Genomic DNA, 18,624 nt, shown 5'->3' with positions numbered 1-18,624 from the left:
CAACCACAATAATCTAATAACCTTGTAGAATTTGTGCAGAATAGGTACGCTCGTTTTGCCTCCTCTACCTAGCAAAACGGAAATGTTCTTTCACTTCCATGTATCCGTCATGACATCGAGCTTTTGAGCTTGTTTCACCAATATGCTGAGTGCCAGGCTTTCAACTTTATGTCTGTCTATCCCCATCTTGCACATCACGCAGATTACAAAAATATCTCAGCTTCATGCGCACCTATGGCACGACGGTCACTTTCATTTTAACACTCACAGGCAACATGCGCGTGAACGACCTACCAGGTTTCATCAGCGTTAAATCTGATAACAAAAAATTTAGCTAGCATCTAACCACACATTTAATTGGATGAAATAGAGCGGTAGCTTTTATTGTTTCTTCTTATTGTGTCTTCTCTGTTCATCTGCATTGTTAAACATGAAATAATAGCCATGTGCACTGCCTGGAACTGTCTATCTGTTTCCATATTAACTTAGTTCTCTCATCGTATTTGTTTTAAAGATCTTTCTTTAACATGCATCTTCATATAGCTCTTGTATATTGTATGCCGTTCTTACCTGAAATGTGCGAATTTGTCTATAATTTTCCCCTGTACTCTGATATGCAGTTTGCTTTGTCTTTGTTTTTGTTTTGCATCCCCATATTATTGTGCTAGCCCCCTCTTACCCAATTCCTCATATAGATGACCGTAAGGTACTTCAAATAAATAAAATAAAATAAATGTTTGGATGTTTGTCTCCTGTGATTTTTTTCTTTAAATCCAGTTATAAAAATTATCGGTTTAACAATGGGATTTTCTTGGTGCAATAAGTGGGTTCGACTGCAAAGCCATATAAATACAGTTTCCAGTTTAAATACAGTAATAAACATGTGCAGATCCCACACACTGTGGGAATCAATGTAAGCGAAGCTTTCTGTGCTGTTTACTTTGATTTACCATAATTACCAGTGATGTTGACGGCGAATGTTTAATTTCTTCAATGTTTAGTGCAACACGAGAACGGTGAGTTGTAGAAGTGAAACGCTACCTTGCGTGCACCATTGCTGTTTGTCTGCGTAGTACACAGAACAGACAGGGAGACGTATTTGCTTGAGGCATTGTTGAGCGTGAACATTGAGCATATACACTGCCTCACATAGCACATCGCATCGTGGCAGAAGTATTAAACTTTAATTGAATTATGGGACTGTATGTGCCAAAACTACAATCGTATTATGAGGCATACTGCAGAGGTGGACTCCGGATTAATTTCAACATTGTGGTGTTCTTTAATGTGCCCCTAAATCCAAGTGCACGAGCGCTTTTTATTTCACCCCCATCGAAATGTGGCCACCAAGGTCGGGATCAAACTCGCAACATTGAGCAATGCCATAGCCGCAAAGCTATCGCGGCGGGCACAGAAGTGTTCATTTGGGCCGTCATTTTGTAGCGATGCCTTTTCCCAATGCCTTTCGGTGCTTTTCGCATATGTGAGTGGCCGCGTTCGACACTGCCCAGAGCAGAGCACCTCTTGACCACTCACAAACGCGAAAAGCGCTACAGGCATCGGGAAAAGGTGTCGCCACAAAATCGCTTGGGGCCTTGATGCGTGACCGCTTCCATCGTGTTGCCTAGGCCCTGCGATGCGCTTTAGTGTGGCTCTGCATCTGCACGCCGTGCCCAAGTTGTGTGCTTGACAAATTTGCATGGTGTTTATTTTACAGCAATAGCTGGAGCGTGCTGTACTGTACCTTGAACTTAAATTAATCCCATTTGCCCGCCCACTACTGCTGTCGTGTCTATAGCAGTAGCATTTCCTTGCCTTCTCGCGTCGCCTTTTCTGTATACCCCCCCCCCCCCCCCTTTGTGTGGGAACTGCAAACAAAGAGTGGCAAGGCTGTTGTTCACTCATTTCACGACTGGATCGGTTCTGCTCATTCTCTGCATCCTCTCCCCACTCCTCTTTAACATTCTATCTCGCTTCCCTCTGGACTTGCACGCTAGCAGAAAGTAAGTGCTGCAAGTTCTGCTATGCTTTTGCGGAGGGTCACAGATAATTACAGCTGTCAAGAGGCTAATGTGGCAACAACCAGCTCCATTGTGCACATTTGACACGGTGCAAAGGTTCAAACGAGTTTCTCGCATCGCCTTTCCTCTCTGCCGCACTCCTGCCATGTATACACGCTCTGAACCACCTTTCGACACGGGGTTCGAGACAGCAGCAGCAGCAGCGGGAAAGTCGAAGAAAGAGGTAAAGATACATCTACTTTAATACGCTGCAGTTCCACTGCAAAATGGCTGCACCAGCACACGACGCGCAGACTGTGACAGGCCACGGACCATAGCACCATTTTTGTTGTCATGAAGCGGAGAAGCACTAACTACACTTCACGCCTGGAACACGGCACACCTACCCATCTACCCACTGTAATATTGTCCATCTTAACCCATAAAAATTAACTAAGCCCCGACTGGTACCACCAGAACCTATGACATCATGACAAGCTGTTATGGGGACTTCAAGGTAGGGTCACGACTCAGTACCTACATTTTATTTTACACCCTTCAGGCATGCCAAGCCTTCTCTTGTAACAAGAGTGTTTTAGTTCTTTTTTGGTATCACAGAAAAGTAATTTACCAATGCAACTCAACTTATGTCTCTCTTGTGTGGCCCTTTAAATAGCAGGGTACTCCAGCCCGTCCATGAAGGTGAGCAGTAGCCACTCAGAATTTCTAGTAGTATATTACTGTTACAGCAGTCGAAGCTAGAAACTAAAAACTGGGTTTTCTGTGTCCATCTTATCCATAACACCAATGACGATGGCCATCATCACCATCATCAACAAGTCATGTTTATTGTGTCACCATCAAGCCAGCTTGCCAATTCTTTTCCCAACACCACCACTGGGATTTGAACATGTGCCCTTGCACCAATGGGAACTGGACACATACAATCGCTGAATTCTACCCCACATATGGGGCAGGAACTTGGAGGTAAACAAAGAAGCTTAACAAGAAGTTGAGGACTGTACAAAGAGTGATGGAATAGAAATTTGTTAAGCGTAATGTCAAAGGGACCTTCACGAGGCCACATAGCAAGCTTCGGTTATTTATTTATTTATTTATACGCTGGAAGTTACATGCCCTGGAGCATTCTGCCTTAAGAATTTTTCAAATTGGTTCATTAATAGCCGAGATAGAAATATTTCAATGCTGTGAACTCGACATTGACACTCTCTCTACTTGCACCCCGTCTAGCCTCCGGAAGCAAAATTCCTTCCCTGTGTTCTCCCATACCGGAGCTGGAGGATTGTGTGATGCATATGTCACGGGCCCCGCCTTTTTCTTTTTTCTCGCCTTTTTGCTGAACAGCGCACTTCCGCTGATGGCGTCATGCGCCAGCAGTTGAGATTGTGTCGTATCGCGCAGCACACAATCTTGCGCACTGTGCACGAGGACACCCTACTAGCCATGTAAGTCAGGGCTACACGAATACTGAGGCAGACACAAGTGGATCACATGATCCTACGCTGGAACACGGTAGAAAATGACGTAGTTTGTTTGTCTACGTGCGTGACTGCACAACCTGGGAACAAGCAGACAAAATGAGAGTACATCTCTCTTGCTGCAATGCAAAGTAAAAAAAAACAACAACATAAATTCGTCTATTGAAGCACCAGATTACACAAATGAGAAATGTTGCCTTTGTGAGGGAGATCAGCATGCTCAAAAGCACTGTTGCCATCGCGTAGCTCCATACCCACTTCGCTCTCTCGCTGCGCCCTACATGCTGGTGCTGCGTTTGTCGCTGCTGCTCTAGGCCCGAATAAACCCCCTTGCACCTTGAATAATTCTTGAAATCACGTGCCACACCAGGAGCAACATCACAGCACTGCCATGTATGTAAGCGTGCTTGCGCGACATGCGTAGACTCTCTGGCTGGGAGCGCGGCACCCGCGAGGAGAAGGGCAGATGGCATTCGGATTGAAATTTAAGCTCTTTCTGCAGCACATAGCGATGCAATACTGAGCAGACACGGTCGTTAGTGCGCATTGTATGCATGGCACTTGTTAGCTCAAGAAGACCAGACCTGGTGAAAGGGCCCTTTGAGAGACAGGAAGAGAGTGGTGTAAATCAGAGAGCAAACAGGAATATCCAATGTTCTAGTTGACATTAAGCAAAAGAAATTTTCCTGGGCAGGCCACGTATGTGTCGGGAAAATAGCCAGTGGTCTATCAAAATCACAGTTTGGATGCCAAGGGAAGGGAAACGCAGTTGAGGACAGCAGAGAATTAGGTGAGGTGATGAAATTAGGAAATTTGCAGACACAAGTTGGAATCGAGTAGTGTAAGACAAGGGTATATTGGAGATCGCTGGGAGAGGCCTTCGTCCAGCAGTGGACATAAAAATAGGCTGGTGACGAATTTGTGCAAGCTTTAACACCCTATGCAGATACGAAAAGTGGTGGCATCCGTTCGTGCATTTTTGAGGCCACAGCAAGAGGCATGTCGTGCGCATCACAGAGAAGAAGCTGGTCTTGAGAGACAGCAGCATGGACTGCGCGCGCCTGTTACTGGGGCCGTTTCCAGAGCTGAAGGAATGGCCAATGCTAGCTGATTCTTTAAAAAGTCATAACTTGTTAAACAGTCGCATTGAACACAAAAACACCTTTCTAATATCCAGTATTCATTATAAGCACATATTCATTGCACTAACAATGGTGACAACATTTATTTACTTTGTTTTATCCCACAATCTGCTACATCCATTTTCACTATATTAAGGTTCAACTGTATATTTCCAAATCTGCACTGAAAAATAATTTTAAACATGAGAAAATTACATAGCAAAAGAACACAAATATACAAATGAGAACACTGGGTGTCACATGTAGAATATGTCATTTAGCAGGCAGCCGTCATTGAGCAGCTATTTCTGTCAATGTGGCCAAAACCAAACCTGAAGTGGACATGTTAAGTGTCAACAACTGTACATGCAGAAGGCACAGCATGCAACTATGAAGTGTACGTAATGCCACCTGAATTTTCTTAACTTTTTTAGAACATCTTAAAAATTATTGCTATTACGTGTGAAGGTGCAGCCGTCACCATTATAGGGTGTCTCAATCCACCTTCTATTTTCTTTTCAAAGAACATATATAATACAATATAATATTTTTATTGCACTTCAAGGGTTACCAATACACATTCGTTGCCACACCTAAGCACGTAGTACTTTCTGGTGGGCAAGCAGACCAGCGAAGCAAGCCAAGCAACAAAAGCGTCTAAGTAAAAAAAGAAAAGCTCACCCGTAGAGGTAGTAGAAGAAGGAGAGCAGGTAGAAGGCCAGCTTGACCCATCCCTCACGCATCGCCCGGCTCAGCTGGTCAGCGTTCATTATGCTCGTAGGGTCGTACAGGCCAGGCACGCTCATCACGGGACGCTGCCGGTACCTATGGAAGGAGGGACCATCCTTCACACTCCATTCCACACATACATATGCAAGAAAGGTACACGAAAGTGCCATGTAATTACATGTAACACCCAGTCCCACATCTTTATGCCACAAAATATGATGATATTTACGCATTATGTGAAAGGCTTCGTAGATGTACACCTATGTACCACGGAAAGAGTGGAGTGACAAGTCCGTCTTAAACAGTGGCCTACTGCTTGCACTCGCAACCACTACCGCATGTTGCATACTGCAAGCACAAAAGTGAACAAAGGGTATGCAACCAGGCAATTCGTGGTTTATTTATTTATTTATTTGTAAAATACCTTACAAGGCCCCTTCTTGGGGATTGAGTAAGGGGGGCATACAATCAAGTACATACAATTAACAACAATAACAAATGAAAACAGCAGCCAAGTGCACAGCCTAAAAGTCATGAAACATATTAGCTACATAAAGCTGCATATGATTACAATAAAAAGGAGCAATATAAGTTAGTAACAACGTATAACACTGCAAGAAAAAAGCCAAGAAATAACACAGAGCAGTGAGTGTGATATTAATGGTTAACATGGGTTAAGCGAGTTCAGTGAGCTCTTGAATTTATCACGGTCAGTTTCCAAAACTATGTTGTCGGGGAGGTTGTTCCAGAGCCGAATGGCACGTGGAATTGCAGACGAGTTAAATGCTTCTGTGTTACCATAGATGCGCGTGAAGCTATGATGATTGTATAATCTGTGCGACGTGTGTGATGGCGTTTCTAGGTGTAAGGAATGTTTGTTAGTGTGGTGGGCGTATTTATGAAATAATGACAAAAGGGCTATGTCGCGACGATTACTTAGTAGCTGAAGTGACAGGTGAATCTTTATTTGAGTTACGCTAGAACGGTAGTTATAATTTCGGGAAATGAAACGTGCGGCTCTATTTTGGATTGATTCCAGCATCGTAATTAGGTAATTTTGATGGGGAGACCAGATTGGAGCGGCGAACTCAAGTCGAGGGCGAACAAATGTTTGATATGCCAGTTTGCGGATAAGTGGAGGTGAGTACCGAAGGTTACGTCTCAGGTAACCCAGTGATCGAGAAGCACTGGCACAGATGGTAGTAATGTGAGAAGTCCAGGAGAGGTTTGTTGAAAGATTAACGCCTAGATATTTAAATGATGAGGTCCGAGATAATGGGACATTTTTAATACAGTAAGAATAGTCCAAGTTATTGCGTTTGCGGGTGAAGGACATCACTTTACATTTTGATGAGTTGAGAGTCATTAGCCAGGTGTCACACCAATTAGTGATTTCGTTAAGATCATTTTGGAGGATCAGGTGGTCATCGGAGGTGTTAATAGAACGATAGATAATGCAGTCGTCAGCGAAAATGCGCATGCATGATGATAAGTTATTGGGTATGTCATTAATGTATATCAGAAAGAGTAAGGGACCAAGAACGCTTCCTTGTGGTACACCGGATGAAACATCTGAAAGGGGCGAGGAGAAGCTGTTAGCGAAAGTAAACTGCTGCCTGTTAGAAAGAAAATTTCGAAGCCAGGATAGTGTTAGTGAATTAAGTTTTAATGATGATAACTTCAAAAACAGGCGACAATGAGCTACGCGGTCAAAAGCTTTAGAAAAATCTAGAAAGATGCTGTCAGTTTGAAGGTTTGAGTCCATGTTAAAATGTAAATCTGTCGTAAATTCAAGCAGTTGCGTTTCGCACGACAAACCTCTCCTGAAACCATGTTGATTATGAAAAAAGAAGTTGTTTGATTCTAGATGTTGGTAAATATGAGATGCAATAATATGTTCCATCATTTTGCAGCATATGCACGTTAGTGATATCGGTCGGTAGTTCTCAGTTAAGTTCTTGTCAGCGTCTTTGAAAATGGGTATGACTTTGGCTGTTTTCCAATCTTGGGGTATCTGACCTGTCATTAATGATTGATGAAAAATGTGAAATAAAAACTTGCTAGATACTGATACTGTATTTTTTAGTAATTTAGAATTAATATTGTCAATACCTGCTGAAGATGAAACCTTCCAGTTATTAGTAAGTTGAACAATACCATCAATAGTAATGTTAATAGGTTCCATGTACCGGTAATCTAGGTCGGCAACATTGGGCAAATTAGTAATACTTTCTTTTGTGAATACGGATGAGAAAAATTTATTAAAAACTTGAGCGCACTCACTGTTAGGAATAGGAATGTTGTTTTCTTTATTGTGTAACGAGATGTCATTAGTATTGCGTTCAGGAGATAAAATTTGCCAGAACTTTCTGGGATTAGATTTGAGTAGTGAAGGAAGGTCTTGGGAAAAATATTTATTTTTGGCTACATTGAGAGCGGAGCAGTAAGAACTTAAACAGTTAAGGTACCTTTCCCAAGCTGACGGGGTGCCGGTTCGTTTTGCAGTTCTGTATGAACGTTTCTTTTTGTTTCTGAGTAGATGAAGGGACTTAGTGAACCACGGTTTGTTTTTGTCTTCAGTTATTCTGATTAAAGGAATGTTCTGCTCAACCAATGTGCATAACTTATCTCGGAACATGACCCAGTTATCATGAACAGACCTGGTGTGGAACGAAGGTAGGAAATGATGTTCAAGAAATGATTCTAGCTCAATGATGATTACTTCATAATTTCCTTTGTTGTAGTCACGAATTGTCTTACTTAAGATACCTGTTGTCAAACGCCAAGTGGTTATTTTGTATACAGATGGCGCCACAGGTCAAGAACAGCTGCACTGCCACACACACACAGAGTGATGCTTCCATGACTGCACCACTCACTCGCGTAGCTTGTGCAGCCTAGTGCAAATAAAAAGAGTTTCCGACATTTAAGAGGAAACTTTAGCTTGGGCACAACTCCAATGCCGCCCAATCAAGTACATGTAAAACATGGAAATGCTTTTATCAGATAACCACTGGGCTACTTTTAATTAAATTTGCCGCATTTGGGAGAGAAAGTTAAATTATAGTGCCTGTTGGAAGTGAAACATTCATTTAAGGCCTTAATTTTTACAGTGAAGCTGGGCTCCTTTCCCCACTATTGACACACTGTGTGTACACAAAAAACCATCAGCAGGATAGGCTCCAGCGTCGTCGTCTTGCGCAGTTGACTCATTGGTGCCCCGCGGTGCTGCTGTGCGAATGCACTCGTGCTACTGCTCCTGTGTTCGTTGGCATTATTAATGAATGAATGAATTAATTAAGAAACACGCAGACACATTCAATTATATAGAAAGACTTTAATGAACTATCGAGATTTGCCTAGTGATAAACACCGGGGCCGCACGTTTCAGCTTTGCTGGTTAATCATCTGTATGGAGTGCTTGGGCTGACAGTTTTTTAAAAGAAATTTCCAAAAAATTTTAATGTTTGAAAAAAAAAAATAGAAGCATGAAATTTATAAATTTGTAGCTCTGCACCAAAAACTGATATTGCAGTTCTGTAGACTGCATCAGTTAGAACATTCAAAGCAGACAAATTTGATATATCAATTTATATCTTACGCAAGTTTGTTATTGTTTATTCCTTATTCTTTATTCAAGAATTACCTCGCAATTATAGAAGGAGGTTACAGGAGGGAAAAAAACAAATCTTCACTCATACAGCACACTTGCACAATGCACAATAGTTTTGACAAAAGAGGAATTTGCAAACAAGTTTGTCCTGGCACCTTACTTGCAGATTTTGAGAGAATGATCATTATGCTTAAATACATGATGTGGTTGTTTAAAATACATTTCGCTGCTAATTCCAGTCTTATTGTTAAAAATGAGAAATAGAAATTTAAGTCTGAACTTTTTCCGCCGAGAGGAAAGCAATTCCCAATTCAATTCGTGTTTCATTTCAATACAACTTTCTCTCCCTCGATACTGCCCCAGGACGAACCTAGCAGCTTGGTTTTTTTTTTTTTCTAGTTTATCAATCAAGTTTTCTTGCATGGGGTCCCAGACAGCACAGGCGTAATCTGTCTCACACATGTAGGTAAGCAGCTTTTTTTTTAGGTTTGACTGTGAACATTTCAAATTCCTCTGAGCTGAGTGCCCTTCTAGCTTTTACAATGACGTCATCCACATGAGCAGACCATGAGCAGTCAGATGATAACGTGACACCTAGATACTTGTATGTAGGTTCATTTTTTTATCAGGGTATCATTTATCTGGTAACGACTTACAATCCTTTTCTTTTTTTGTAAAACAAACGTGAACACACTTTTCTGAATCCAAATTCATTTTCTATGTGGAACACCAAGTATTAATACATTCTAAATCTGATTGCAACATGGCAGCATCTTGTTCACTTTTAATTTTCCTATAAATAACACAAACGCAGGCAAACAACCGCATAAATGAAAAAATACCAACAGAGATATAATTTATGTATAGTAAGAACAGAAGTGGCCCTAAGACTGAACTCCTGACAGACGAGGGGTGCCAGTCGTATTCTCTGTGCCATGCAAGCTCGCTCAGTTGTGTCCTCGCATTCTTTCTGATGGGAGCAAGAAACATGGCTGCCTTAAAGTACATGCCAAGCTGTGCACAAAATGCGCTACCGGAGCTGTCTATGAGTGTCCGCTGTCTTGCGGTAAGACATGTGTCAGCTAGACTGGGCGATGCATAAATGAGCGTGCATGCGATCATGAGCTGCCGCTGAAAGGTAAAGACGGAGCACATTTACCCAGGCACTGCAATTCACATCAGTGTGAGCCACGACTGGACAAGATACGGATTCTTGGAAGAAGCAGGGACACCACAGCATGTGACTTGTTTTGAACCATTTCGAGTGAGTAGATTAGATTGTCATGGAAAGGGTCCCAAACAGAAGCGATGTATTCCACCTTGGAACGAATTTGTGTTTTATAAAGTAAAAGTTTAAGAGCCTGAGGAGTGCGTGAGAAATTCCGACAAAGATATGCAAGAGTTTTGTTGGTGCTGGTGATTATGGATTCAATGTGATCATTCCAGGTAAGTTCCAGGTAAGAACTGCAATATCAGTTTTTGGTTTCATATTAAAAGAGCGAGTACCATCTTGTATTAGCGACACACCATTTTTACTTTTGCATGCAGACAGAAGGTTTGTTGAAAGCTGGCTGTGATTAGGGTGTCGCACAATTTAAGCTGTTTTGTATGTTGTGCATTTGCCTGCGTGTATACAGTGCATGTCATACAGCAAGAGAATAAACAGTCGAAAGTTGGCACTCCCCTCATGCCCTTCTGTCCTTCCTTGTTTGCGCCAAAGAGATCATATTTATGGTCTACTCAACATTATGCATGTAACTCGATCTATTAGTACATCTGTTTCATATCATCTTGGCAACATTCCTTTATAAGTAGTGTCATCATACAGATATCTTGGCCTCCCTATATCTTTAAAACTTACCTGGAATGATCACATTGAATCCATAATCACCAGCACCAACAAAACTCTTGCATATCTTTGTCGGAATTTCTCACGCACTCCTCAGGCTCTTAAACTTTTACTTTATAAAACACAAATTCGTTCCAAGGTGGAATACATCGCTTCTGTTTGGGACCCTTTCCATGACAATCTAATCTACTCACTCGAAATGGTTCAAAATAACTGCACATTTTATTATGTCTCATTATGCTCGAACTGCAAGTGTGACTAATATGAAATCGAGTCTTGAACTACCACCACTAGCATCCCACCGTAAGATTTATCGCTTGTGCCTTTTTCACCGCATATTTCACCATCGTTCACTACAGGATGATTTCATATTTCCTCCCCAGTATGTATCATCATGCATTGATCACCGACATAAGGCTGCCGTTCCATTTTGCAGGACTTCTACTTCCCAGTATTCATATTTCCCCATGACTTCTGAGGAGTGGAACCATCTTCCTGCCATCACTGCAGACATTACAGACCATCAACATTTCAAGAATGTTTATACAAACATTAACTAACTAGTAGTTTTTTACCTCATGTTTGTTGTTTCTTCTTGCTTGTGCTTACCTGTTTCATATTTTCGTGAGTTCACGATGTGTTATAGTTTGATGGTTTGTATTGATTATTTGATTTGATGTTTAGAGGACTGTATTTATATTACATTGGTGCATTATATAATTTCATGTATTGATGTATGTTTTGACGGAAATGTTCTTTCTTTTCTATTTTTTTTATCACTCCCCTTTGTAATGCTTTGGCCCTGAGGGTACAATAAATAAATAAACTCAGGAGATCAGATAGAATTTGCAGAACTGTCAAAACTGATCAACAAGGAGAAAGTGAGAGACATTCGAAATTATAACATGAGAAAGACTCAGGAAGCAGTAAAAAATGGACATAGCATGAAATCAGTGAGAAAAAAACTTGGCATAGGACAAGCCAAGATGTATGCACTGAAAGATAAGCACGGTAATATCATCAGCAATTTCGAAGATATAGTAAAAGCAGCGGAAGATTTTTATACTGACCTGTACAGTACCCAGAGCAGCCACACCACCTCCATTCAAAGTACCGTATTTACTCCCATAATGATCGCAATTTTTTGTCGAAAAAATTGACACAGATGCAGGAGTGCGATCATTACACGGGTTAAATTTCCCGCGAAAAGAAAAAAAAATTTTTTTTCATCCCACATTTGCTGATGGATGACAAGAGGTCAACAAACAGGCGGCTGCTGCTGTAACAGTGCGAGACACCAAAACAAAAATTGCGGCCAGCGGAGCAAGCCGAACGCGCCAAATGCGTCTTTATTTTTCTTCTTGCGAGTACATTACATGCATTGAAACAGTTTTTTCCGTATCAGTAATGAATAATATCGTTAATATTGGCAAGTTTGCGGCAATAACGTAGCCATGTCCACTTTGAGGAGACAGAAACTGGGGTGCGCTTAGCTACCAGTGACATAGAAACAGATGGTGGGCGTGCTTAGAAAACTGCGGCATTTGTCTTCACTACTATCCTAATAAGGCATGTTTCCGCTAAGGGTGGGCGAATATCTTAGCTGTGTTACAAACGTCGGGGTATGAATAAGCTACACTTCTACCGTATCAGTGTAAATGTGGCTACTGTCGTTGCTGCTCGCGCTTTGTTGCGTGCCCATGAGTGCAGACGAGAAGAATCGAAAGGCGCCTTTATATTTTGTTGTTGTTGATCACAACCATTATAAAGCCTACAAATAGTAACGCCGAGGCAAGTTTGGTTGTATTTTTTTTTTTTTTTTCGTGGAAGTGCCGAAAGTGATGAAAGGAATGAAATGGGGCATCTGCTTAAGAATGTTGGGTGCGTGCAGACCGCTTGGTATGTCTTGGAAGAGTCGTTCGCACAGCATTCGACAGATGGTAAGCGCGATCATCATTAGCTAGACTTGGCACACGACATATCGCTGCAGCTAGTTCGGGGTGTGATCATTACATGGGGAAAAAAAAAAAAAAAATCAAATTTTGATGGCAAAATTCAGGGGATGTGGTCATTATGTAAGTAAATACGGTAGTAATGAATAGGATACCGAGGCTCCTTCTATAACTAACGATGAAGTTAGAAGGGCCTTGCAAGATATCACAATCATCATCAACCGTGGAAAAGTATCGGGAGAAGATGGAATAACACTTGACGTAAAGATGGAAGAAAAATCGCGCTTGAAAAGCTTGTGGCCCTTCAAATGCAATGCCTCACAACTTCAAGTTTACCAGAGAACTGGAAGAATGCCAACATACAACAACACATACTAATCCACAAGGGAGACGTTAAAGAATTCGAAAACTATAGGCCCCTTAGTTTGCTTTCAGTATTGCATAAAATTTCACCAAGATAATTTCAACAGGCTGGCTTCAAGAAGGGATACTCTACAATGGATCACATCCATGTCATCAATCAGGTAATAGAGAAATCCACAGAGTACCATCAGCCTCTCTATATGGCTTTCATAGATTACAAAAAGGCATTTGATTCAGTCGAGATACCAGCAGTATTAGAGCCATTACATAATCAACGAGTACAAAATGCTTACGTAAATACCTTGGAAAATATCTACAGAGGTTTCACAGCTACCTTAATTCCACACAAGAAAAGCAGGAAGATACCAATAAAGAAAGGGGTCAGGGAGGGAGGCACAATCTCTCCAATGCTATTCACCATGTGCTTGGAGGAACTATTCAAGCTATTAAACTGAGAAGGCTTTGGAGCAAGGATCATCGGTGAATCTCAGAAATCTTCGGTTTGCAGGTGACATTGTCCTGTTCAGCAACACTGGAGACGAGTTACAACAAATGATTGAGGACCTGAACAGAGAGAGAGTGTAAGGGTTGGGTTGAAGATTAATATGCAGAAGACAATGAAGACAATAGCCTGGCAAGGGAACAAGAGTTCAGCCTCACCAGACAGCCTCAAGAGTTTATGAAGGAGTACGTTTACTTAGGTCCCTGATCATGAGAACAAAATTTACAGAATAAAAATCGATTGGTGTGCATACGGCAGGCAGTGCCACATCCTGACTGGGAGCTTACAAGTACCGCTGAAAAGAAAGGTGTACAATCACTGCATTCTACCTGTACTAACATATGGGGGCTAACATATTGGGCACAAACTTAGAGGTTGACAAAGAAGTTCGAGAACAAGTTAAGGACCGCGCAAAGAGCAATGGAACGAAAAATGTTAGGTGTAACGTTAAGAGACAGGAAGAGAGCGTTGTGGATCAGAGAGCAAACGGCGATAACAGATATTCGAGTGGACATTTAAAAAAGAATGGAGCTGGGCAGGCCATGTAATGCGTAGGGCAGACAACCGGTGGACCATTAGAGTTACAGAATGGGTGCCAAGAGGAGGGAAGCGCAGTCGAGGATAGTAGAAGACTAGGTGGGGTGATGAAATTAGGAAATTCGCAGGTGCAAGATGGAATCAGTTGGCGTGGGACAGAGGTAATTGGAGATCGCAGGGAGAGGCCTTTGACCTGCAGTGGACATAAATATAGGCTGATGATGATGCTGATGATCCAACTGCGACGTGCAGGCCATTTCTAGACCCTTTTATTAAAGTGTGCATTATAGTTATCAGGTAAAATGTAATCAGATTCAGGTAAATGTGTAACCGTTTATTGTGAGCCGCCCCTTGAAACTGCGTGAATGGCAAGCAGAAGATTGCCCTTTCCGGGGGGAGACAGTGTGTTCCCTAGCGCCACCAAGACTGATGCCATTGGGGTCAAGTGCATGCTTATTGACCAAATTGATTATACAGTTGGGGTCAATTTCATGTAACAGAAGTATAGGCCCATAGACATGTAGAGGCACTGGCTGGGACCTTCAAGGTCCCAGCCAGTGCGTTTGTGTTCTGTCAATTTTGACACAGAAAATAAAAAAATAATGAACAAACCCCTGGGCCAGTACAATGCAAAAAAGAATGCCATTCCTTTTGTGCTTGCTGATTATTAGACTGAAAATTTCCTTTTAAGACTCACTTTTTTTTTACAGAAAGATACCAAAGCTTGGAAACTTTTCCACAAAATGGAGCATTAGATTTACAATTTTGTAACCCAGCAATAAAAATAAATAAAGAAAAAATTGTTCATTCTGTAGACCTCATCTATCAGGACATCTAAAATAGACAAAATAAACCACTAATCCAACTATACCAATAGTCTGTCAATCGAACGGTGTCAAGACTCCCATAAACAATACAACAACTTCAAGTAAGCTGTAAACTAGTACATCATATTTAGCCATGTGTAGCAGCCCCAGTTAGAGTTTGTAGCACACTTTACAGAATTGTGGCACCATGAAGTGATGCAAAACACCTATGCGTGATAAATTATAATGAAAAAATGAAAAATAACTGATGCACTGAGGGAATCTAGTTATGCAAAGCATTTTCCAGCCAGTTGGCTACCGAACAGCATTTATGGTACTGCAAAGCATTACCAGATGGCCACATGTCCTTGTGTAAGGCGAGCAATTGTGTGTGCGATGCAAGAGCGCATGAAAAAGCCGCAGAATCACAGTGATGGCATGACAAAATTATTTTCTGTACTATGGCAAAGAAATGTTACAACCTGTTCCATTACACACAGGGCGAATTCTGAAGGCAGTACAATGTCGTACAGTGTCTTCATAGTGCTACCTGCTATGACGACAGGGGAAAAAAATTCTAGGGTTTTACGTGCTAAAACCTCTTTCTGATCGTGAGGCACACCATAGTGGAGGACTCCGGAAATTTCCACCACCTGGTGTTCTTTAACGTGCACCTAAATCTAAGTACATGGGTGTTTTCGCATTTCGCCCCCATAGAAATGCGTCTCCCATGGCCGTGATTTGATCCCGAGACCTTGTGCTCAGCAGCCCAACACCATAGCCACTTAGCCACCGCGGCGGGTGTGAGGACAGGGTAATACGAGCCGATTACATGGGTGCATTCTAACACAGCCTCTCAAGTGCTAGCTTCCACAAGAAAAACATCGCAGAAACTAGCACACTCTCAATTTTAAAAGCAACTTGTTTCCAAGTGGTGTCGGGGCACGATACCGCTTGGCGCAGTATGAGCGCGCCGCTCGTATCCTTCCGGATCCTGGCAAGCTAAGTTGCTGTAACCACTGGACGGTATGACTGCGCCTGGTCCCCACCCAGAGACCTATTCGTGTCAGGAGCACCCAATGGCTGCCTGGATCAATCCCAGAACCCAATACCCATCACCAGTCCGCTGACACCAGCCTGCGCTTGCAACTTCGCCTGGCAACACATCTCATCGTCAATGTCACCAACCACGTGTGGCGAGCGCACCCTACTTAATCTACAACCGACCACCGAAATCCCAGGGCACGACACCGCTCATATCATTCCAGGTTGGTTACCTTAGCCTTTCTAAGCAATACTTTACCAGTAACCACTTCCTTGTCACGGTGTCGTGCCCCTACGACTTCAAGTTACGCAACTTGTTATGTACGTGTTACGATGTGTTCACCCTACATTTGCTGTTACAGTTCATTTTATTGTTATCCGGTGATGTGGAGCTAAACCCTGGCCCAACTAAAGCTCAGATAGAAGCTATCTTATCAAGCAGCTTGAGGAAACGGTCTTAAAAATTCGCTCAGAAATTAACCATCTCAAAGCAGTGCAAACTAAGCATGAAACAGTTCTCTCAACACTAACAAACCGAATTACATCGCTGGAATCTGCTTGAATTGAGCCCTCACCGAATGTCGTACATGAAGACGCGGTCAAAATTAAATGTGAAATAGAAACACTAAAAGCTGCTAATACCGACACTAGTAATTGCCTGCACCCTAACAATCTTCTTTTCCTAGGAATTTACGACTCTGCAAAAGAAACGTGAGAATAATCAGAGCTTAACGTAATAAAACTTTGCAATAATCAACTTGGTATCACCCTTGAACCAAATGCCACTGAGCGAACTGGAAAATTGCACGAAAGAAAACGCCCAATCGTGATAAAGCTGGCTCACTTTAAAACAAAAGGAAAAATTCTAAACTGTGGAAATAAGCTAAAAGAAACGGCCTTTGCCGTGAGAGAGGACTTTGCTGCAGCCACTCGCATTGTATATGCTAAGCAGCTGCAATTCATTCGGCCACAAAAGTGTGCGTTTAAGTTGAGGGTGGACAAACTTATTGTTGGGAACAAGACCTACTTCTACAACGTGAAAACTGACAGCATCATGGAATTCAGCGACTCACCCATCATTACGTTGCAGAACAACTAATCATCAGATGCCGCATCCGACGGCAGCACATGACATGTTTCGAAGCATTCCGCCTCGTGTAACACGTGTATCCGCACTATGGCATTTCTAAACTTAAACACCGCATTTACTAACATACGAAGCATAATCCCTAAACGCAACGAACTTCACAGTTTCATCAATGATATCAGTGCAGACATAGTGGTACCAATTGAAACATGGTTGCACGAAGACATCATAGATACCGAAGCGTTTCCTTCAAATTTGAATTTCACGATTTTTCGGCGCAATAGAAAAGGCAAGAAAGGAGGTGGCGTGCTTATTGCCATTAAAAATACCCTGTCTTCCTCACATATCCTCAATGATGAAAACATAGAATTAATGTGGGTACTCGTATCAAACGGAGCCTTGAAGTTTGTTTTCAGTGCCTGCTAAAGGCCGCCAGACAACCACCCCGACCTCTGTGACATACTTCATGAATCCCTAATCACAGTAACAAATAAATATCCTAAGGCACCAATATTTCTATTTGGGGACTTTAATTACCCAGCAATCAGCTGGCTGTTGCTTTCAGTGTCGAATGGGTCTTCGTATAAAGAACAACAATTTTTAAACACTGTACCTGATTTCAATCTTCACCAGACCATAACTTGCCCTACCAAAGGTAATAATATCCTCGACCTTTTACTAACTATGTGCCCTGACGACATAAAAACCATTAATACGCTCCCCGGTCTTAGTGACCACAATCTAATTCATATTGTTAGGAACGGCCTGCAGAGGTACTGCCACACAAAGTTTTCCCAGCCAGCTGCAGCAGCGGGGTTGGCGTTTTCTAGGAAGCGAGCGTCAGTCTCCAGCCGAACAGTGCCACTAGGTTTACTGTGGAGACTTGCTCTGAAAGGATGACAAGGCGTCATTCCGCTACCTCTTGGCGTCACGATGTCTGACTTTGTGAGGACAATATGCCGAGTCAGCAACTCTTCGTCACCGGAATGCCGAGATGAGGTCGGCGAACCAGGCTTTGTTAGTGAACTCACCATCACCGACCTGGTCTGTCGGGAGCGGGGGAGCTTATGAAGGAATGTATTTGGCGGCACCGTCTCACGTGCCTTTCAAGACGCAAGACAATGGAGAACCACGGCGGCCATTCTGCGGGGATCAGCTCGGGGATTAAGAGGCACCTCCTTAGGGCAAGACCCAGTTCTGCGAAAACCGTCTCGCTTCGGTGGGGGTGCTGAAACTTGTGTGGAAGTGTGTGTGTAAGCCCTCCCCCTCAAAAGCGGCTCGGCTACGATGACTCTGGTTGAACGTTTTCCCTCACCTAGGGATCTAGGGAGGACAGAGTGTATTTAAGGAGCTATTGCGCGGCTCCTCAGGGTGCTTTCTCTCGCAGCCATGCTAGACTGATTAACTGCAACGTCCTTATGTAGACACTGTAGATAAACCCATATTCCTCGTTCTTGGTGAGAACAAGTCTCTGACTTCAACAATGTCCTCAGTGTGGATGAGTTGGACAGCATGGGCCAGC

The 18,624-nt window shown here is 42.5% G+C and overlaps 1 protein-coding gene across 1 annotated transcript in view; it reads right to left on the bottom strand.

Moving 5' to 3' along the window:
• The window catches only part of cni (protein cornichon), a 45,736-nt gene that overhangs the window by 10,711 nt on the left and 16,401 nt on the right, over nucleotides 1-18,624 (bottom strand). The window contains exon 4 of the mRNA XM_050168745.3: nucleotides 5,302-5,445. Within this exon, the coding sequence (XP_050024702.1) occupies nucleotides 5,302-5,445 (144 nt within the window). The remainder of the gene's footprint in view (nucleotides 1-5,301; nucleotides 5,446-18,624) is intronic.

Source organism: Dermacentor andersoni, chromosome 10 (genome assembly GCF_023375885.2).
Source record: "Dermacentor andersoni chromosome 10, qqDerAnde1_hic_scaffold, whole genome shotgun sequence".
Classification (NCBI taxonomy): Eukaryota; Metazoa; Arthropoda; class Arachnida; order Ixodida; family Ixodidae; genus Dermacentor; species Dermacentor andersoni.
The sequence above is the reverse complement of the archived record's forward strand: the minus strand, read 5'-3'. Positions and strand labels throughout refer to the sequence as shown.